The following is a 22,251-nucleotide window of genomic DNA, read 5'->3' on the forward strand; positions in this document are numbered from 1 at the left end:
GTCTCACCCACTGTCACCACACTTTGTCCCAGGGTAGATGGGCGTTATAACCTGCCTGCTTACCATTGGCTGGGGACTAATGACAATCCCACAATCCTGTGGGAGTATGAGCTTCCCCAATGAGGGGGGCGGAGAACTCATTAGCAGACTCCCTGTATAAATAAAGCTGGCCAGTTTGGAACTAGCAGGAAGGAGTAAGCAGCAAGTGAGTTTGCTGCTGTAGTGTATATATATGTTATTGTAAATAAATGTTATTTCTTTGTATCCTTGAAACTCGTGCTGGATTCTTCGTGGCCCTCACAAAACTGGCAACGAGAATTAAAGTGAATAGCTGTCTACACTACTGAAGCCACCTCCCTGGATTTTTGTTGGATACAGTTTGGAAGTAGTTTTCTATTACACCATGCCTCTGTACGGACGTTTGGATGTTTTTGATGCTGCGCTGGAAAGCTGGAACCAGTATGCACAACGGATGCGTTACTATTTCCGGGCAAACAATATCACCTAAAATGAGCGCCAGGTGGTCATATTGCTCACCGCCTTTGGCCCGCATACGTTTGGGGTGATTAGGAGCCTTACGTACCCAACTTTGCCGGACACCAAAACGCTTGAGGAACTTGCGAATTTAGTGGGGCAGCATTTTAACCCAGCCCCGTCCACGATAGTCCAACATTACCGGTTTAATACCGCTGAGAGGACCCCTGGAGAATCCCTTGCCGACTTTCTATCCAGGCCACGCAGGATTGAGGAGTACTGTGACTATGGTGAGACCTTGTCAGAAATGTTACGCGACCGTTTGGTTTGCAGTATTAATAATGCGGCCACCCAGAGAAAGTTGTTATCTCAGCCAACATTGACTTTTCAACAGGCCATTCAAATAGTATTGTCCCGAGAGAGTGCAGAACGAGGAGTGCAGGAGATACAGGGAATGGAAGTGCATGCCTTGGGGCGCGACCACTTCTGTCCGAAAACGTCCCCCCGCACTCCTGCGGCACCTTGGGCGAGACGACGTCCGGATCGATGCCAGTGGCCGTCGGACATTCCTCCCCGAAGGGAGCCTTCTCCAGAACCAATGGATGAGGAGCCATGTCCGTGTCAGACTTGTAGGCGCCGACCCCTTCGCGGACGCCGGTCCTGGGGGCGCCAGAGGCGCCGTCGTTCCGACCAAAACTGGGACCAGCCCAGGGGCCGTACCTTCCATGTGGATGAACCTGTGGCGACTACTCCTGAGGACGTGGAGTTGGAGGACGACTGCCTGCAGCTCCATTGTGTGGCAGCTCCCCGTGTGGCCCCCATTAAGGTGACAGTACGGGTCAATGGTCACCCGCTTGAGATGGAGTTGGACACTGGCGTAGCGGTCTCCGTGATCGCCCAGAGGACATTCGACCGCATCAAGCAGGGTATACAGACCCTTACATGAACCGACACACAGGCCAGGTTGGCCACCTACACGGGGGAACCATTGGACAGCGCAGGAACTACGATGACCCCTGTTGTTTATAGACGCCAGGAGGGGCGTTTCCCACTTATCGTGGTGCGCGGCCATGGGCCCAGCCTGTTGGGTCGGGACTGGTTGCGCCATTTGCGCTTGCAGTGGCAGCACATCCTCCAAACAGTTTCTGGAGGGTTGACTGAGGTGCTAGGACGATACCCAGATGTATTCCAGCCCGGTTTGGGGAAAATAAAATACGTAGCCCGTATCCAAGTCGAACCAGGAGCCACGCCGCGCTATTTCCGGGCGCGCCCGGTGCCTTACGCCTTGCTCGAGAAGGTAGAAGGGGAGCTCACTCATTTGGAAACTTCGGGTATTATCAGGCCCGTCCGTTTCGCTGACTGGGCAGCACCAATTGTACCTGTAATGAAGCCAGATGCCACAGTTCGCTTGTGCAGCGACTATAAACTTACAGTGAATACACGGCTTCCCTACTCGACCGATATCCAATGCCTCGCATAGTGGATCTCTACGCAAAGCTTGCAGGTGGACTCTCGTTCACAAAATGAGATATGAGTCACGCCGACCTACAGTTGGAGCTGGACCCTGCCTCCCGACCATATGTAACGATTAATACACACCGGGGCCTGTATGAATGTACACGTTTGCCCTTTGGAGTATCCTCTGCCTGCGCTATTTTTCAACGCGTTATGGAGGGCATTTGAGAGGTTTACCGTGTGGCGCTGTCTACTTAGATGACGTTTCGATCACAGGGACGTTGGAGCAGGAGCATTTGGAAAATCTGGAGGCTGTCGTTAGACTGTTTTCGGAGGCTGGCGTCTGTTTACGTCGCACAAAGTGCGCCTTTCAGGCAAAGGAAGTAGTCTACCTGGGTTATCGGGTGGAACACAAAGGTTTGCACCCCGTCGCAGAGAAGGTGCGTGCAATTCAACAGGCCCCCGCCCCGACTGACACTTTGCATCTTTGTTCTTTTCTTGGCCTCGTAAACTATTACGGGAAGTTCCTCCCCAATCTGGCAACTACGCTGGCCCCGTTGCATCTTCTGCTAAAGACAAATCACACCTGGGTTTGGGTCAGCCGCAAGAAACTGCTTTCCGGCGGGTAAAACAACAATTGTCGTCGTCCGGGTTACTAACCCACTATGATCCTGGAAAGCCTTTGCTTGTCACATGTGATGCATCCCCTTATGGTATTGGGGTCATCCTGTCCCACAAGATGGAGAACGGGGCCGAGTGGCCGATAGCTTTCGCCTCCCGCACATTGACTGCAGCGGAAAAAAAGTATGCGCAGATCGAGAAGGAGGGCCTTGCAGTGGTCTTTGCGGTGAAACGTTTCCGCCAGTACGTGTATGGCCGCCACTTCACTTTCGTGACTGATCATAAGCCTCTGCTGGGACTTTTCAGAGAGGATAAGCCAATACCGCCCATTGCTTCCGCACGGATCCAGCGCTGGGCTTTGTTGCTCGCTGCATACGAGTATTCTCTGGAGCACAAACCAGGAACGCAGATAGCGAATGCCGACGCACTGAGCCGATTGCCTTTATCGACCGGCCCCATGTCGACCCCCACGACTGGTGAGATGGTTGCAACCCTAAATTTTATGGACACCTTGCCTATCACGGCATCACAAATCCGTGAGTAGACCCAGACGGAGCCAGTCCTGTCAAAGGTTCGACACATAGTCCTGTATGGTGGGCAGCAGAGACAGCTCCCAGGCGAGTTGCAGGCATTTTCCTCCAAGCTGTCAGAATTCAGCGTGGAAGACGGCATCCTCTTGTGGGGGACGCGTGTGATTGTGCCGGAAAAAGAACAGGAACTGATACTAAGAGACTTGCACAATGGGCATCCAGGTGTGACCAAAATGAAAATGTTGGCCCGGAGTTATGTTTGGTAGCCAGGCATCGACACCGACATTGAGAAGGTGGCCCAAAACTGCTCCATTTGCCAGGAGCTACAGCCGGCCGTGCCCCTACATCACTGGGAATGGCCAGGGCGGCCTTGGGCACGCTTGCATGCAGATTTTGCAGGCCCTTTTCAAGGATCCATGTTCCTTCTATTAATCGACGCCCAGTCTAAATGGCTAGAGGTGCATAAGATGCAGGGGACAACGTCCTGCGCAACAATTGAGAAGATGCATTTGTCTTTTAGTACACATGGCCTCACCGAGATGCTGGTCACGGATAACGGCACTCCATTCACCAGTGAGGAGGTTGCGAGGTTCATTAAGATGAACGGCATACGCCATATCCACACTGCCCCTTACCACCCGGCTTCAAATGGGTTGGCAGAGCGCGCAGTGCAGACATTCAAACGAGGCCCAAAGAAGCAGTCTTCCGGGTCAATGGACACGAGACTGGCTCGCTTTTTGTTTTCGTATAGAACCACCCCCCATGCGATGACTGGGGTAGCTCCCGCAGAACTCCTAATGGGCCGGAGACTTTGCACCCGCCTTAGTATGGTTTCCCCAGACATTGGCCCAAAAGTACGCCGCACACAAGAACGGCAGGGACAGGGTTTTTCTCGGCATCGGCCAATTCGGCAGTTTGCACCTGGTGACCCAGCGTTTGTTCGCAATTTTGCTGGTGATGCCCAGTGGGTCCCTGGCGTAATCTTTCGCCAAACGGGCCCTATATCTTACCAGGTGCAAGCCCAGGGTCGTCTCCAGCGCAAACATGTAGACCACGTTCGGTCCAGAAGACTATCCCTTCCAAGATTCCCCGCCCCCGGAGCTCATTTCTACAGCCGCAGAGACCAGAGACAATGGTCCTCACAATCTTCCTCTGGTGCCTCACTCAAAGCCTGCGCAGGTCGTTACTGAACCGCATGGAGATAGAGACGCCGAGATGACAGAGGCAGCAGACTCTGACTCCGAGATGGAGACACAGGACGCATCAGAGGGGGAATCCTTGGGCACACGGGCCGTGGATGTACAACCGTTACGCCGTTCATCACGGAAGCGCCGGTCTCCGTCTCGTTACACGCCACCCGATCCAGCGCCTCGTGCGAATGATGTCCGGCCTGCGGCAAAATGAGTCTGACGCCCTTCTTCGCCAGGGTCTTCAGTGGATTCCTTGGACTTCGGCGGGGGGTTGGGGGGGGGGGGGGGGGGGGGGCGGGGGGGATGTTATAGCCTGCCTGCTTACCATTGGCTGGAGACTAATGACAATCCCACAATCCTGTGGGAGTATGAGCTTCCCCAATGAGGGGGGCGGAGAAATCATTAGCAGACTCCCTGTATAAATAAAGCTGGCCAGTTTGGAACCAGCAGGATGGAGTAAGCAGCAAGTGAGGTTGCTGCTGTTGTGTCTTTATATGTTATTGTAAATAAATGTTATTTCTTTGTATCCTTGAAACTTGTGCTGGATTCTTCTTGGCCCTCACAAAAAGGGGGCAATTACTAGGGGGCACAGGTTTAAGGTGCGAGGGGCAAAGTTTAGAGGAGATGTACGAGGCAAGTTTTTTTACACAGAGGGTAGTGGATGCCTGGAACTCGCTGCCGGAGGAGGTGGTGGAAGCAGGGGCGATCGTGATGTTTAAGGGACATCTTGACAAATACATGAATAGGATGGTAATAGAGGGATACGGACTCCGGAAGTGTAGAAGATTTTAGTTTAGACGGGCAGCATGTTCGCCACAGGCTTGGAGGGCCGGAGGGCCTGTTCCTGTGCTGTACTTTTTTCTGTTCTTTGTTCACACAGCTCACAGACTCAGATTTTATGAATGCTCTGCTCACTGCATCAGCCTCCGTCACCACTCGGCTCAGGGCCACAGCCTCTGTGGCTCCACTGCTCCCATCCCCCCATCGAGCCGCTCACGGCCTCAGCCTCTGTCACCACTCGGCTCAGGGCCACGGCCTCTGTGACTGCACTGCTCCCATCCCCCCATCGAGCCGCTCGCGGCCTCAGCCTCCGTCACCATTCGGCTCAGGGCCACGGCCTCTGTGACTGCACTGCTCCCATCCCCTCATCCCATTACTGAGCCACTCGCAGCCTCGGCCTCAGTCACTAATGTTTGGGGCCTGAGCCTCTGTGACCGCCCCACCCACTGCCTCGGTCTCAGAGAACATTCTGCTCACAGCACTGCCTTCTCCGAGGCCAAAATACTGTGGGTGGAGACTGCCAGTGAGCATGCAAATCAACACAACAGACTTCAATTGCCGTCTAAAAAGTGACAGGGTGGAAACATAGAAAATAGAAGCAGGAGGAGGCCATTCAGCCCTTCGAGCCTGCTCCACCCATCATTATGATCATGGCTGATCATCAAGTTCAATACTCTGATCCCGCCTTCCCCATATCCCTTTATCCCTTTAGTCCCAAGAGCGATATCTAATTCCTCTTGAATTACACAACTACCTTTTGGCCTCAACTACTTTTTGTGTTAGCGAATTCCAAAGATTCCCCACTCTCTGGGTGAAGAAATTTCTCCTCACCTCAGTCCTAAAAGGTTTACCCCTTATCCTCAAACTATGACCCTGAGTTCTGGACTCGCCCACCATTGAGAACATTCGTTCTGAATCTACCCTGTCTAATCCTGTTAAAATTTTGTAATTTCTTTGGGACCCTCTCTCATTCTTTTAAACGCCAATGAATTTAATCCTAACCGATTTAGTCTCTCCTCATATGACAGTCCCGCCATCCCTGGAATCGACCTGGTAAATCTTCGCTGCAATCTCTCCACAGCAAGAACATCTTTCCTCAGATAAGAATACTAAAACTGCACACAATATTCCAGGTGTGGCCTCAGCAATGCCCTATACAATTGCAGTAAAACATCTCGATTCCAATCCTTAAATCCTCTCGCTATGAAGGCCAACATACTATTTGCCTTCTTTACTGCCTTCTGTATCTGTGCGCTTACTTTCAGCGACTGATGCACGAGGACACCAAGTTCTCGCTGAGTACCCACCTCTCACAATTTACCACCATTCAAATAATAATCTGCTTCACTATTTTTGCTCCCAAAGCTGTAAAAGGAGCATGGAGCTGAATATGGAACTGAAAGGGGATTGAGACATGAAGGGAGGGAGACTGGTACCGAACGAGTATCTGCCTTTACCACAGAACTTGGTGTCCAAGGCATTGCTGACTCACGGCACCGAGGACCCTGGTTCGATCCCGGCCCCGGGTCACTGTCCGTGTGGAGTTTGCACATACTTGCAGTGACTGTGTGGGTCTCACCCCCACAACCCAAAAAAGATGTGCAGGGTAGTTGGATTGGCCAGGCTAAATTGTCCCTTAATTGTAAAAAAATAATTGGCTGCTCTAAATTTATTTAAAAAAAGAACTTGGTGTCCAAGCCAGAGTGAAAAAGGAGGCAGTCGAGACACTGATGGGTTAAACGTTGACAGTGAGGTATTTGACAGCTGAATTTACTGAAAATCGGCAAGTTACCAGAACCGGATGAGACAGATTTACGGATACGGAGTTTATATTAACTACAAAGGAGACGAACACAGCAGGAGAACAGCAGAGGTTACAGAGATAGGGAGGGTCACAGGGGCTGAAGGAGGTTGCAGAATTCAGGAGTGTTGGAGGGGTAGACAATGTTACAGAGATAGAGAGGGTCGTCGGGGCTAAAATAATTTTTACACACAGAGGGAAACCTATATGGATAGAAGGATGCTGGGGACAGAGGGAGGGCTGTGGGGGATGTAGGGTTGTGCATGAAGGTCCCTCCTTCTCAATGTTGCCCCTCACCTGAGGTATGGTAATCCTCAGGTTAAATCACCACACGTTAGCTCTCCCCCTCAAAGGGGAAAGCAGCCTATGGTCATCTGCAACTATTGCGACTTACTTACTTTACTGTAGGGGAGGGAACTATTATAGAGATAGGGAAGGTTGTTGGGGCTGTATGATGTATGAAAGTTCAGGTGGGGTGTAACATCAATAGGAGGTTTCAAAGATAGGAAGCGTTGGAGGGATGGGAGGAAGCTACAGAGATAGGAAGCGTTGTAGGGATGGGAGGAAGCTACAGAGATAGGAAGCGTTGTAGGGATGGGAGGAAGCTACAGAGATAGAGAGAGTTGTAGGGGCTGGAGGATGTGACAGAGACAGGGAGAATTGTACAGTTGAGAGAAGGTAACAGGCATGGGGTGGTATTAAGAGTCTCAACACAGTAACTGGGATGGAGAGAGTTTTATGGCTATTGGGATTATCAGACAAGGGAGCAATTGAGGGGATACAGCAATAGTGAGTATTTTTAGAGGCTGGGGAAGATTACAGCTCTGTGTGCATTGTGGGGGCATCGAGGATTTAACAGAAAAAAAAGAGGTTGGAGGTGGTTAAAGTGGTTTCAGGGATAAGGTAGGGTTGCAGGGGCTTTAGGGTTGCAGCATCTGGAGGAGATTGCTGTAATTTGATGTGCTATCTAAGAGTTGAGCTAACGGGTGTTATGGAGGGTGGAGGGGATGTAGGAACTGAAGAATATTACAACGATAAACAGGGTTATACCTCTTAATGAGGTTGGAGAAATAGGGATAGTTTTGGGATTGGAGGAGGTCACAGAGATAGGAAGGGTTGTAGGAGCTGGAGGATATAGGATGTAGCCTCTGAATGACAAACTCAGATCGGAAGGGGCGAAGGTTTAGTGGATCGTAAAGAGAACTAGAGGGTTCCAGTGGGAGGAAAATGTGAGATTGATGGGGATCGTTGCAGAGATTGGAATTGGTAACAGAGATAGGGAGAGTTACATGGTCTGGATGTACCGAGAGAGATAGGGCGTGGGGGTTCTGCGGCTCCCCAGCCGCGTGGTTCTCGGCGGCGCGCCATTCGCCGGCGGCGGGATTCTTTTTGTTTAAATATTTTATTGGAGGCATTTTCAAATATATACTTAACAAAGAAGAAAAACACAAAATAACCATGGCAACAGCGAACAGCCACAACATCCTTACACCCCCCCCCCCCCCAGAAATCTCCCCCCCCCACCTCAACTTGTTGCCACCCCGGGCCTTCCCCACTCCCCCCGTTTTTTAAAAATAAACATTTTATTGAGGTATTTCTTTGGCATTGTAACAGCAACAAAATAACAATGTACATAACAAGGAAAATATTAACCTAGTGCAAATACCACCTCCCTCTCCCACAGGTTCAACAATTACTTACCCCCCTAATCTACCCGAGCCTAACCCCCTCCCCTCCCCCCTTCTGCTGACGATTAATTCTCCGCGAAGTCGACGAATGGTTGCCACCTCCGGGTGAACCCTAACAGAGACACTCTCTTGGCAAACTTAATTTTCTCCAGGCAGAGGAAGCCAGCCATGTCCAAAAGCCAGGTCTCCGATTTCAGGGGCTTTGAGTCCCTCCATGCCAGTAATATCCGCCTCCGGGCTACCAGGGAAGCAAAGGCCAGAACATCCGCCTCTTTCTCCTCCTGGATTCCCGGATCCTGCGACACCCCGAAAATCGCCACCTCTGGACTCATTGCCACCCTCGTATTTAATACCTTGGACATGACGTCGGCAAACCCCAGCCAAAATCCCCTCAGCCTTGGACATGCCCAGAACATGTGGACATGGTTCACTGGCCCCCCCGCGCACTTCGCACAGCTGTCCTCCACCCCAAAGAATCTGCTCATCCGAGCCACTGTCATGTGGGCCCGGAGAACGGCCGTAAATTGGATCCGGCTGAGCCTGGCACATGTTGTGGTCGCGTTGACCCTACTCAACACGTCTGCCCAAAGGCCCTCCTCTAACTCTCCCCCCAGCTCCTCCTCCCACGTTTGCTTCGGCTCCTCAGTCTGCGTCTCCTCCGATCCCATAAGCTCTTTATATATGTCCAAGGCGCTTCCCTCTCCTATCCATCCTCTAGAAACCACCCTATCCTGAATCCCCCTTAGCGGCAGGAGTGGGAAGGTTGGTACCTGCTTCCGCAAAAAGTCCCGCACCTGCAGATATCGAAATTCATTTCCCCCCGCCAATGCAAACTTCTCCTCCAGCGCCCTCATACTCGGAAAACTCCCCTCTATAAACATGTCGCCCATCCTCTCGATCCCCGCTCTCCGCCAAATTCGGAACCCCCACGTCCATCCTCCCCGGGGCAAAGCAGTGATTATCGCAGTTTGGGGACCACACCGATGCCCCCTCTGCTTCCACATGTCTCCTTCACTCCCCCCAGACTCTCAGGCCGCCACCACCACTCGGACTGGTGGAGTACCGCGCTGGCGGGAATGGTAGAGGCGCTGTTACCAACGCCCCCAGACTTGTGCCCTTGCAAGAAACCGCCTCCATGCGCACCCACGCCGGCTTCCCCCCCACCAGTCACCTCCTCACCATGGCTATGTTAGCCGCCCAGTAATAACTGCTGAAATTCGGCAGCGCCAGCTCACAATCCCCCCGACTCCACTCGCGGGGACTTGCCCCCCACACAAAGCCCACAATAACTTTATCGACCCACTGAAAAAAGGACTGCGGGATGAAGATGGGGAGGCATTGAAAAATGAATAGGAATCTTGGGAGGACCGTCACCTTTACCGTTTAATCTCTGCCCGCCAGAGACAACGGGAGCGCATCCCATTTCCGGATCCCTCCTTCATCTGATCCTCCAGCCGGGCCAAATACTATTTAGTCGCAAATCCATCGCCACTCGGATACCTAGGTACCTGAAACTGTCCCCTACCACTCTGAATGGCAGATCCCGCAGTCGTCTCTCCTGATCTCTCGCCTGGACCACAAACATCTTGCTCTTCCCCATATTGAGCTTATACCCCGAAACCATCCTGGATGACCTGCATCAACTGCTCCGATGGTCGCAGTGCCGCCACCCCAGGCGTCCCGTCCTCGGCCATGCTGTCTCCTGCTGCAGCTTCAACACAGCTCTTGGCTAACTTTTTATTTCTGCCTTTTTGTGCACTTCTGGTTCTTTGCTCCATACACGAATACGTGGAAACGGTGCCCAATTGATTCAGCCTTTGAATTTACCGTTTAAAACCAGAAAAACGTCCAGGGGAAAGGTCCAAACGTCCGACCAGAGCGGGAGCCACCAAATGTGCGACTTACTCCTTCATCGCCGCCACCGGAAGTCTCCCTCCATAGCCGCCACCGGAAGTCCAGAGTTGGTGAATTGGCCACTCTACATTGCTCCTGAATTGGAAAGAATGAATTGGGTACTCTAAATTAAAAAAAAAACACTCCTGTCTCTGCCTGGAATGGACCCACATTGGTCTTTGCTAATCTTTTCCTTTTCACATTCCTATAGGAGCTTTTCCAGTCGTTTTTTATGTTTATCGCTCTCATATTCTATTTTCTCTTGATCAGTTTCTTGATCCTCCTTTGCTGAATTCTCAAACAAGTTCTCAATCCTCAGGCTTACGACTATTTTGGCCACTTTATGAGTCTCCTCCATTGATCTAATGGAATCTTTAACATTTCTTGTTAGCCACGGTTGCATCACTTTTCCTGTTGGATTTTTGCTCCTTAAGGGAATCTATGTTTGTTGTATTTGTGTGAAATAAGAGTCGCCAAAGTCCCAGAGGACCAGAGTCTGCTTTGCCCTCTTGAGAGAGAGAGAGAGAGCTGACTGGTGGTGATTGAATCTGACGGTCACCACACCTCAGGCAAGGGGCAATGTTGAAAAGGTGGGGCCTTCATGGATAATCTCAGCCAGTACGGGAGTTGAACCCCCTGATGTTGGAGTCGCTTTGCATCACAAACCAGTCATCCAGCCAACTGAGCTAATTCTCCCTGGTGTGAACTCGTTGGTGTTTCCGCAGGTTGGATAACGTGGTGATGGCTTTCTCACACTGAGAGCAGGTGAACGGTCTCTCCCCATTGTGAACGCGCTGGTGTGTCTGCAGGCTGGATAACTCAGAGAATTTATTTCCACACTGAGAGCTGGTGAACAGCCTCTCCCCAGTGTGAACTTGCTGATGTCTCCGCAGGTGAGATAACTGAGTGAATCACTTCCCACACTGAGCAGTTGAATGGCTTATGCCCAGTGTGAACTCGCTGGTGTGTCTGTCGATGGGATAACTGAGTGAATTCCTTCCCACAATGAGCAGTTGAACGGCCTCTCCCCAGTGTGAACTCGCTGGTGTGTCTGTAGGCGGGATAACACAGTGAATCCCTCCCGACACTGAGCACAGGTGAACGGCCTCTCCCCGGTGTGAATGCGTCGATGAATCTCAAGGTGCATTGAATCCCTTCCCACAGTCCCCACATATCCACGGTTTCTCCATGTTTTGTGTCTGTCCAGGTCAGAAAATTAGTTGGAAGTCTCGTTCACACGTGTCACTCCCCGCTGTGAATGGCACAATGTTGATTCATGGGGGGGGGGCGGTCTCAGTGCTTTTCCAGTCACAATGATGTTTAAAATCCTTTTGAGGCTGTCAGATTAGGCAAACAGTTCTTCTTCCCTTCTAGATTCAAAGGCTGATGATAGTCAGATCCCAAGGAATCTGGTGACTCTGTCAGATCGAGACGTTACGTTTGAGATTTCTGTCTGTAATTCCTCCTCTTCTCATATCCTGTAAAAGGAGTTTACAAAAGACATCACTGTCAGCACAGGATAGAAATTCAGAACAGACAATTCTAGTTCCTGGAGAACATTCTTTCCTCTCTCATTCCCCAATACCGAGTCTCTAACGCCTCTTTCTCCATGTCTTCAGGGAGCGGACTTGGAGGGGCAGAGTCTCGGAGCAGTCAGTATAAAGACCTTTCCTCGGGGATTCACGGCCTAGTTTCCAGGGAGTGGACTGAGAGGTCCGGATTTTCGGAGCTCAATGAAAAAACCTTTCCTTGGGGATTCACGGCCTACTCGCCAGGGTGTGATTTTGGAGCCGGAATTTGAATACCTTACGTTGGGAATGCGCTGCCCAGTCTCCAGGTAACGGATCGGAGCTGGAGGACTGAGAGCCGCCTGGTCCTCCAGCCAATCAGTGAATGAGAGGCGGGGCTGGATGACTGAGAGCCGACTGGTCCTCCAGCCAATCAGAGATAATGAGGGGCGGGACTGGAGGACTGAGACTGCCGCTTGGCCCTCCAGCCAGTCAGAGTTAATGAGGTGCGGGGCTGGAGGACTGTGTCAGCCATTTGAGTGAATGAGGGGCGGGACTGGAGGACTGAGACAGACGCATGGTCCTCCAGCACGCAGTGAATGAGGGGCGGGTCTGGAGGACTCAGAGAGCCGCTCGGTCCTCCAGTCAATCAGAGAGAATGAGGGGCGAGGCTAGAGGACGGAGACAGCCGCTCGGTCCTTCAGCCAGTCAGAGTGAATGAGGGGCGGGGTCTAACCTTATTGTTTCCCCCTCCCCATCCTCCACTCACTGAACAAATATTTTGGGCATTAACTTGAGCCTGGTCCTGGGAAAGAATTTCCCGAACCAGAATCAGGGAGCTGACAACTATTCATCAGGGTTTTGCGGCTCCACAGAGTATTTCCAAATCCTTCCACCCACCTCCTTAGTTTTGCTCGGGCTTTCCAAAACGAACAGGCCCATTATTCCGAATGCGCATGCTCCAAACACCAACAATTCCGCTGGCGTCCCAACATCGACCAGTAATGCGCATGTCCATAGCAGAGAGGCAGCCGCGCATGTGCAGAGACCCAGCGCCCCCCGCCCTGACTTCCCGCTGAAATGTTGACGAAAGGAAAGAGTGGGCCACCGGAAGGACTTTGGCCCTCCAGCCAATCAGAGCGCGGGCTTTGTGTGAATGAATATTGAGCTTTACCCAGACTGATACTTCCTCTTGTCTTCAACATCTGGGAGTAAAACAGTTTATTTTCTCCCCCTTTCCATTTATTTTCTCATTCTGATCTTTAATTGGTGACTTGCAGCAACTGAAGGGAAAGGAAGTGAATCCAGGGAGGGTGCAGACTCGGGAAAGGTTGGCCCAGATCTTCCTCTCTCTCTCTCTGAAAGACATTGACATCCTTTGCTCCCTCAGCTTGACACATTTATTTGTCTGGCTAAAATGATGGTACCTTTTATGGTTCGCCAGACCCGAGAACACCAAGCTCACCTGTCTGCCACCCCCGAGAACAAAACCACACAACCTTGTCAGATGTGCCCTGTGCACTGAGTCAAGCTCCACTTAACACAGGAGGAGGTTGTGTTGACCCTGTACAGTCTCACTCCACACCCCCTCCACAGAAACCAGATCCAATTCCCCCTTCCACTTTCTCCTCACCTCATTCAGTGGAGCTTGCTCTGCAGACTGTATATATCTGAAATCCTACCCTCACCCACGTCACCAAGAGATAGAATCCAAATCATCAGAGACGGCAGGGGTGCTAAAGGAAACGCCGAGATCTCCTTACGTAGGAAATCATGCATCTAAGAAAATTAGAGCTCGCGAGTTGTAATTTTTCCACCAGTTCATCAAAACCAATAAACCTGCCGTTCACAAACAAGTCACCAAACTTCTCCAGAGCTTCCCTCCTCCAGGACCTAAATCTAAATCCGTAGGCAAAAAGTGGTGAGTCCCATAGAGAGGGGCCAATAACAATATTGAGCTGAGCCAATAGCGTTGCCTGAACTGTCTCCAAACCCTCAGTGTAGCCACCACCACAGGGCTCAAGGTAAATTTCATAGGAGAAAACGGAAGCAAGGCATTAACCAAGGCCCGTAAACTGGACCCTGACAAGTGCCTGTCTCCATCTGCCCCCATATAGAATTCAGATCTCTGAATAACCTCAGCACCCTTTCAATATTGGCTGCCCAATAATAGAACAAAGAAAAGTACAGCACAGGAACAGGCCCTTCGGCCCTCCAAGCCTGTGCCGGCCATGCTGCCCGACTAAACTACAATCTTCTACACTTCCTGGGTCCGTATCCCTCTATTCCCATCCTATTCATGTATTTGTCAAGATGCCCCTTAAATGTCACTATCGTCCCTGCTTCCACCACCTCCTCCGGTAGTGAGTTCCAGGCACCCACTACCCTCTGTGTAAAAAAACTTGCCTCGTACATCTACTCTAAACCTTGCCCCTCTCACCTTAAACCTATGCCCCCGAGTAATTGACCCCTCTACCCTGGGGAAAAGCCTCTGACTATCCACTCTGTCTATGCCCCTCACAATTTTGTAGATCTCTATCAGATCGCCCTTCAACCTCCGTCGTTCCAGTGAGAACAAACCGAGTTTAATCAACCGCTCCTCATAGCTAATGCCCTCCATACCAGGCAACATTCTGGTACATCTCTTCTGCACCCTCTCTAAAGCCTCCACATCCATCTGGTAGTGTGGCGACCAGAATTGAACACTATACTCCAAGTGTGGCCTAACTAAGGTTCTATACAGCTGCAACATGACTTGCCAATTCTTATACTCAATGCCCCGGCCAATGAAGGCAAGCATACTGTATGCCTTCTTGACTACCTTCTCCACCTGTGTTGCCCCTTTCAGTGACCTGTGTGTGGACCTGTACACCTAGATCTCTCTGACTTTCAATACTCTTGAGGGGTCTACCATTCACTGTATATTCCCTACCTGCATTAGACCTTCCAAAATGCATTACCTCACATTTGTCCGGATTAAACTCCATCTGCCATCTCTCCGCCCAAGTCTCCAAAACAATCTAAATCCTGCTGTATCCTCTGACAGTCCTCATCGCTATCCGCAATTCCACCAACCTTTGTGTCGTCTGCAAACTTACTAATCAGACTAGTTACATTTTCCTCCAAATCATTTGTATATACTACAAACAGCAAAGGTCCCAGCACTGATCCCTGCGGAACACCACTAGTCACAGCCCTCCAATTAGAAAAGCATCCTTCCATTGCTCCTCTCTGCCTTCTATGACCTAGCCAGTTCTATATCCACCTTGCCAGTTCACTCCTGATCCCATGTGACTTCACCTTTTGTACTAGTCTACCATGAGGGACCTTGTCAAAGGCCTTACTGAAGTCCATATAGACAACATCCACTGCCCTACCTGTATCAATCATCTTTGTGACCTCCTCGAAAAACTCTATCAAGTTAGTGAGACACGACCTCCCCTTCACAAAACCATGCTGCCTCTCACTAATACGTCCATTTGCTTCCAAATGGGAGTAGATCCTGTCTCGAAGAATTCTCTCCAGTAATTTCCCTATCACTGACGTAATGCTCACCGGCCTGTAGTTCCCTGGATTATCCTTGCTACCCTTCTTAAACAGATGAAATATGGCTAAGCCTGTCTCTCTCTCTCTGCAGGAATGTCCTGCAAATCCTCGGGGTCCTTCCCACCCAAATGAAAGAAGTAATCAGCGTATTGATTTTAACATTGGATGATTTGGGAAGAAAGATAAAAGATAGGGAGACATTGGAAAAGAAACAGCAACCTCGGAAGGATGTTCATGTTAACCATCTGAACCCTGTCGGCCAAAGACAGTGGGAGGTTGCCACCTCTGCAAATCTGCCCTGACCTCATTCACCAGCCGAGCAAACTGACATTTCTGAAGAGAGGCCCACTCGTGGGCTACCTGGATTCCCAGATAACCAAGCTGGATCTGGCAAGGTTAAAAGGCAACATCCCCAGGTCAGCCCCCCTCTCTGGGGGATCACCAGATAATATGAGCTCTTGTCCGGATTTACTCTGTACCCAGAAAAGGAGTCAAAACTCCACAGAAGTTTCATTATCTCATCCATCATGGAGACTGGGTCCATGATATAAAGAAGCAGATCATCTGCATACAGGGACACCCTGTGCTCTCTCCCTCGCCTCTCTAACCCTGTCCATCACCCGGAAAACCTCAACATAGTAGCCAATGGCTTTATTCATAGTATTATCGAATTCCTACAGTACAGAAGGAGGCAATTCGGCCCATCAAGTCTGCACCTCCCCTCTGAAAGAGCATCCTACCTAGGCCCACACCTCTACCCTATTCCTGTAACCCAACCATCCCCTTTTGGACACTAGGGGGATGTTTATCACGGCCGGTCCACCTCACCTGAACATCTTTGGACTGTGGGAGGAAACCGGAGCTCCCGGAGGAAACCCACTCAGATACGAGGAGAAAGGGCAAACTCCACACAGACAGTCACCCAAGGCTGGAATTGAACCCGGGTCCATGGTGCTGTGAGGCAGCAGTGCTAACCACTGTGCCACCATGCCACCCCAAGGCAAACAGAAGCAGAGACAGTGGGCAACACTGCCTTGTGCCCCTATCCAACTGAAAATAACCTGAGCTCAGCATATTTGTATAAACACTAGTGGTGGGAGGCCTTTATAACAACGGATCCAAGGTATGAATTTCTGCCCCCCAATCTGCTCCATGAAGTTAGATGGGTTCTTGATTAATAAGGGGATCAGGGGTTATGGGGAGAACGCAGGAGAATGGGGATGAGAAAATATCAGCCATGATTGAATGGCGGAGCAGACTCGATGGGCCGAGTGGCCTAATTCTGCTCTATGTCATATGGTCTTATGAAAATCACCACCACTTTGGCCACCCCGAAGGAATCACAGACCTGGGCATAGATTGGTCAGACTAGGATCCAAAACACAATTAAAGTCTCCCCCCAAGATTAGCTGATGTGTGTCCAAGTCAGGAATAGAGGTCAGTAATTTATTAATATAAACTGTGATCGTCCCAATTCGGAGTGGACACATGTACTGGGACTATCAAGGTGCCCACGAAAGACCCACTGACAATCACGTGTCTCCCATTCGGATCTGTCAGAATTCGAAAAGCTGAAAAAGAAACGCTTTTACTTATCAACACTGCGGTCCCCTGGGACCTACATCTGTCCCACCCAAGCCTTCCGTAACCGTGTCTGATCCTGACCCGCAAATGGCTCTCCAGCAAAAACACCACATCCGCATTCAAACTCTTCACATAAGCGAATATCCCTGATCTCTTCACTAGACCGTTCAACCCCCTCACATCCTCACATTCCAAATGGCCAGTCGGATTGAGGGTTTACCCCCACCCACCCCGTAACCCAGTCAGCCATATCCACCAAAAGAGATCATTCTAAAATGACTGAAAAAGTATCGGCATCGAGCCCACCTGAGACGGCCACCAGGCCCCCAACAAAACAGAGCAAAGAGCAAGCTGTAGTCACTGTCGATAAACCTTCCCCATCCCCCAGCTCCCCGCCTCTCATTAAAACCACAACCAAAAGCCCAAAGAACCCCCCCAGACCCTTAGCTCAACAATCTTTAACCCCAAACAGAACCAACACACTCAGCCCATTATCTAAAACCTATACTATGTTAATGAGCTGCAGTTACCCCCACCACTTTGTTCCCATTAACTACCTTCTTCAGCTCGCAGGGCAACTCCCCCCCCCCCGGGGCATATAAAACGGAGAACCATAACAACCAACCCCCCCCCCCGCCTGCACCCAACTTGAAATAAAGGAAACCCCCCCCCACACAAAAACAGTAAAATACAAACTGGTACAAGAAACCCCAACAAGACCCCAAAACCACAATCCCTCTCCAAAAACAACAAGACCCCATATATAATACAAAATATACCGAGCCTGAGCTTCCTCACAAAAGCATCGGCATCATCCAGCGCCTCAAAAGTAGTGGTCTTTTGAATGAAAACTCACTGGGTAAACCACCCCAAACCGAACACCACGTATGAAAAGTGCAGCCTTGGCCTTGATAAATGCCGCCCTCTTTTTTGGCAGCTCCGCCCCCACATCCTGATGGGGCCTGATGGCATGGCTATCCCATTTGTAGTTACGGTGATCATTCGCCCACCTCAGGACTCGTTCCTTATCCCGGTAACTGTGGAACCTGATGGTAATTGCCCGAGGTGGCTCTCCTGGGCGAGGCGTCTGACAGAGCGAGTGATGGGCCCCATCCAGCTCAGTAAGGAACAACTGTTCACCCTCCCCACCATCTTCCCAAACATCCTGGACGTGTATTCAGTCGGGTGCGGGCCCTCCAATCCCTCCAGCAGCCCCATAACGCGAAGAGTTTGTCTCCTGAAGCGATTCTTTAAGTCGTCTACTTTGGCACATAGAGATTTGTTATTATCAGCCAAAAGACCATCTCAGCCTCTAAAGAGACAATCCACTTGCTCTTCATCGAAAGAGCCACCCCCATGCCCTGCACCCTTTACCGTTTATCAATTGAATAGGAGCTGGGGGCTCCTCGGCTGATATAGGGAAATCCTCGGAGATAGTCGGCTGTTGCTAAGATGCCCATGAGCATCTCAACTGACAACACTATAACTTTTGCTTCGGCAGCAGCCGCCGCCATTTTGTTTCCAATGAGCCTGGACAAGAATCTGAATCGGATGACGATTCTTTGCCCACTGGCTTCTTCAAACTTGGTTTCTTGGACATTTCCACAGTAATTGAGCTTTATCCCATTGACAAATTTGAAATATCTCCAAACCCCCTCAAATACCGGATGAAAAAGATGGAAAACAAAGTCCCCGGACGAGAGCTGCCTCATATGCGGCCGCTCCCGACATGTCGCAACCGGAAGTCCCCGTGTGTTCTGAGTTTCTGTCCTGTACTGACACTGATGTGTTTTGTAAATTGTTTTTACAGGATATTAGAAAAGGAGGAATTACAGACAGATATCTCAAACTAAACGTCTCGATCAGACTGAGTCACTCGATTCATCAGGGCCTGAACATCATTGGACTTTGAATCTAGAAGGAGAAATGTTTGCCTCGTCTGTCGGCTTGAGAAGATTTTAAAACATCAGTATGACTGGAAAAGCACCAAGACACACACACCCGACTGAGAGTGTTCCAGAGCACTGACTGTGGAAAGAGCTTTAACCAGTTACACAGCCTGAAAAAACAGCAGGAAGAGACCGTACACGTGTTCTGTGTGTGAACAAGGCGTCAACTGATTGTCCGCCCGAGAGAGACACGAGGAGACCCAAAATATGGAGAAACGATGGAAATGTGGGGACTGTGGGAAGGAATTCAGAGTCCCATCTACGCTGGAGATTCATCGACGCATTCACACTGGGGAGAGGCCATTCACCTGCTCTCAGTGTGGGAAGGGATTCATTTCCTCATCCAACCTGCAGAGACACCAGCGAGTTTACACAGGGGAGAGGCCGTTTACCTGCTCCCAGTGTGGGAAGGGATTCACTCAGTTATCCCACCTGCAGATACACCAGCGAGTTCACACTGGGGAAAAGCCGTTCACCTGCTCTCAGTGTGAGAAGGGATTCACTCAGTTGATCAGCCTGCAGATACACCAGCGAACTCACACTGGGGAGAGGTTGTTCACCTGCTCTCAGTGTGGGAAAGGATTCACTCGGTTCGATAACCTGCAGTCACACCAGCGAGTTCACACTGGGGAGAGGCCGTTCACCTGCTCCCAGTGTGGGAAGGGATTCACTCGCTTACCCCACCTGCAGACACACCAGCGAGTTCACACTGGGGAGAAGCCATTCACCTGTTCTCAGTGTGAGAAGACATTCACTCATATGTCCAGCCTGCAGTCACACCAGCGAGTTCACACTGGGGAGAGACCATTCACCTGTTCTCAGTGTGGGAAGACATTCACTTTGTTATCCAACCTGCGGGCACACCGTCGAGTTCACACTGGGGAGAAGCCATTCGCCTGCTCTCATTGTAGGAAGGGATTCACTCAGTTATCCAACCTACAGAGACACCAGCGAGTTCACACTGGGGAGAAGCCGTTCACCTGCGCTCCGTGTGGGAAGGGATTCACTCAGTTATCCCATCTGCAGGCACATCAGCGAGTTCACACTGGCGAGAGGCCGTTCACCTGCTCTGAATGTGGGAAGGGATTCCGTGATTCAACGCACCTGCTGAGACACAAACAAGTTCACAAGTGATTACAGGGGTTGGATTCTGCTGTTATTGTTTCTGCTCTCAATTACATCCAGGACTACATTTTGTTCATTCTGACAGTTGGTCAATGGGGATGGTTGGAGAGTTTCCTCTGCTGGACTGGCCGGTCTCATGATTTTGACTCCAGTGGGATGTCGCTCTGTGAGCCTTGTTGCGAATACCTTGTTTCAAATTTCACAAGGATCACAGATTGAAAGTTGGTTTGGAAGTTGGAAGATGTTTCCTTCCCATTTCTGTTTGGATCCCCCTAAAGCATGCCACCTTGCCAAGGAGATGGGCCATGGAGGGTACATGGTTCTTTTTTAAAATTTATCTGTGTTTCTCGCAGAAGAAAATAATCAAGGTATGGGGCAGGTTGTCTGACATGGACTGAGAAACAACATTAAATTGTGTGATGGGGGACAGGCAATAACTAATATTTCAGGGGATTGGTTAGCTCAGTTGGCTGGATGGCTGGTTTGTGATACTGAGCGATGCCAACAGCGTGGGTTGAACTGCCGTACCGGCTGAGGTCATCCATGAAGGCCCCGCCTCCTCAACATTGCCCCTCATCTGAGGTGTGGTGACCCTCAGATTAAATCACCACCAGTCAGCTCACTCTCTCTCTCACAAAGGGGGATGCTCTTATGGAATTCTGACAATGGTACCAGCCAGTAACAAGGTTAAGATAAGGGAGTTATGTATACACAAGACCCAAGGATGGTTGATGAGGGGGTCTGGAAGGCATCATGAGTTCATGAGTAACCCCCTAGCTGTCCATGAGCTGATCACGCAGTTGCCTGCTGCCCAGTAACCACTTTCATTGGATCTACCAGTCAATGTGTGCAATCTATAATCATTGTGATTGGATCGTGTCCGGCTGAGTTGGGCTGACTAACTATTTGAAATTGTATAAATGATGAGGATTCCCTTTGTTCAGTGGAGATGTATCTGCCTTTGCCCAGAGACTTACTCCCCGCCGGTGTTACAACAATAAACTTACGTTTGAAGCAGACCTGAATGTCGAGGGATTCTTTTGGATTAATTCCTGCTCACAGAAGCATAACCTACTTTTGTATTCAATTCCCCCACAATAAACAATAACATTCTATTAGCTTTCCTAATTACTTGCTGTACCTGTATACTCGCCTTTTGTGATTCATGCTCTTCGACACCCAGATCCCTCTGAATCTCAGAGCTCTGCAATCTCTAACCATTCAGATAATAAGCTTTTTTATTCTTTCTGCCAACATGGACAATTTCACATTTTCCCACATTGTTCTCCATTTCCCAGATCTTTTCCCACTCGCGTAACCTATCTATATCCCTTTGTAGTTTCATGTCCCCTTCACAATTTACTTACCTGCCTACCTTTGCAACATTGGAACATAGGAGCAGGACTTGGCCATTCAGCCCGTCGAGCCTGCTCCACCATTCAACACGATCATGGCTGATCATCCACTTCAATGCCTTTCCCCCCACACTGTCCCCATATCCCTTTGTGTCATTGGTATTTAGATATCGGTCAGTCTCTGCTTTAAACACACACAATGACTGAACTCCCACAGCCCTCTGGGGTGGAAAATTCCAAAGATTCACAACCCTCTGAGTAAAGAAATGTCTCCTCCGAGACCCGTCCCAAGTGGCGTCCCCCTTATTTTGAAATTGTGTCCCCTGGTTCCAGACTCCCCAACCAGGGGAAACATCTCACCTGCATCTCGCCTGTCTATTCCTTTATGGATTTTGTAGGTTTCATTGTGATCACTTCTCATTATTTGACACTAGAGAACACAGGCCAGGTTTCCCCAATCTCTCCTCAAAGGGCAGTCCTGCCACCCCCGGAACAAGTCTGGTGAACCTTTGTTGCCCTTTCCCTCTGGCGACCAGGGCAGTAAAACTGCACACAGTCCTCCAGCTGCGGTCTGACCAAGGTTCTACACAACAGGTACATTCTGGACAGTCTCACGACTTTGCATTTATTTTATCCAGGATAGTATGGGGGAGGCGGTGGCCTAGTGGTATTGCCGCTGGACTAGTAATCCAGAGACCCAGGTATTATTCTGGGGTTCGAATCCCACCAGGACAGATGGTGAAATTTGAATT

At 50.3% G+C, this 22,251-nt stretch overlaps 2 protein-coding genes across 4 annotated transcripts in view; one reads left to right on the forward strand and one right to left on the reverse strand.

The window, feature by feature from the left end:
• LOC140422014 (uncharacterized) overlaps nt 1–22,251 on the reverse strand; it is a 332,008-nt gene that overhangs the window by 81,340 nt on the left and 228,417 nt on the right. The window lies entirely within an intron of this gene.
• Nucleotides 15,526–21,163, forward strand: LOC140420031 (uncharacterized). Of its 2 annotated transcripts, none has more exons than XM_072504052.1 (2): nt 15,526–16,609; nt 18,881–21,163. In XM_072504052.1, exon 2 carries the CDS (start codon nt 19,227–19,229, stop codon nt 20,151–20,153), a length of 927 nt encoding a protein of 308 aa, XP_072360153.1. In that variant the 5' UTR covers nt 15,526–16,609; nt 18,881–19,226; the 3' UTR covers nt 20,154–21,163. The 2 variants fall into 2 exon arrangements, with proteins under 2 accessions (XP_072360153.1, XP_072360155.1); XM_072504054.1 differs by having other exon boundaries at nt 15,526–15,902.

The sequence above is a fragment of the Scyliorhinus torazame genome, chromosome 5 (assembly GCF_047496885.1).
Source record: "Scyliorhinus torazame isolate Kashiwa2021f chromosome 5, sScyTor2.1, whole genome shotgun sequence".
NCBI classification, from domain to species: Eukaryota; Metazoa; Chordata; class Chondrichthyes; order Carcharhiniformes; family Scyliorhinidae; genus Scyliorhinus; species Scyliorhinus torazame.

Coding starts and splice junctions, on each gene's coding strand:
- LOC140420031 (XM_072504052.1), top strand. CDS start 19,227: ATGGAGAAACGATGGAAATGTGGGGACTGTGGGAAGGAATTCAGAGTC.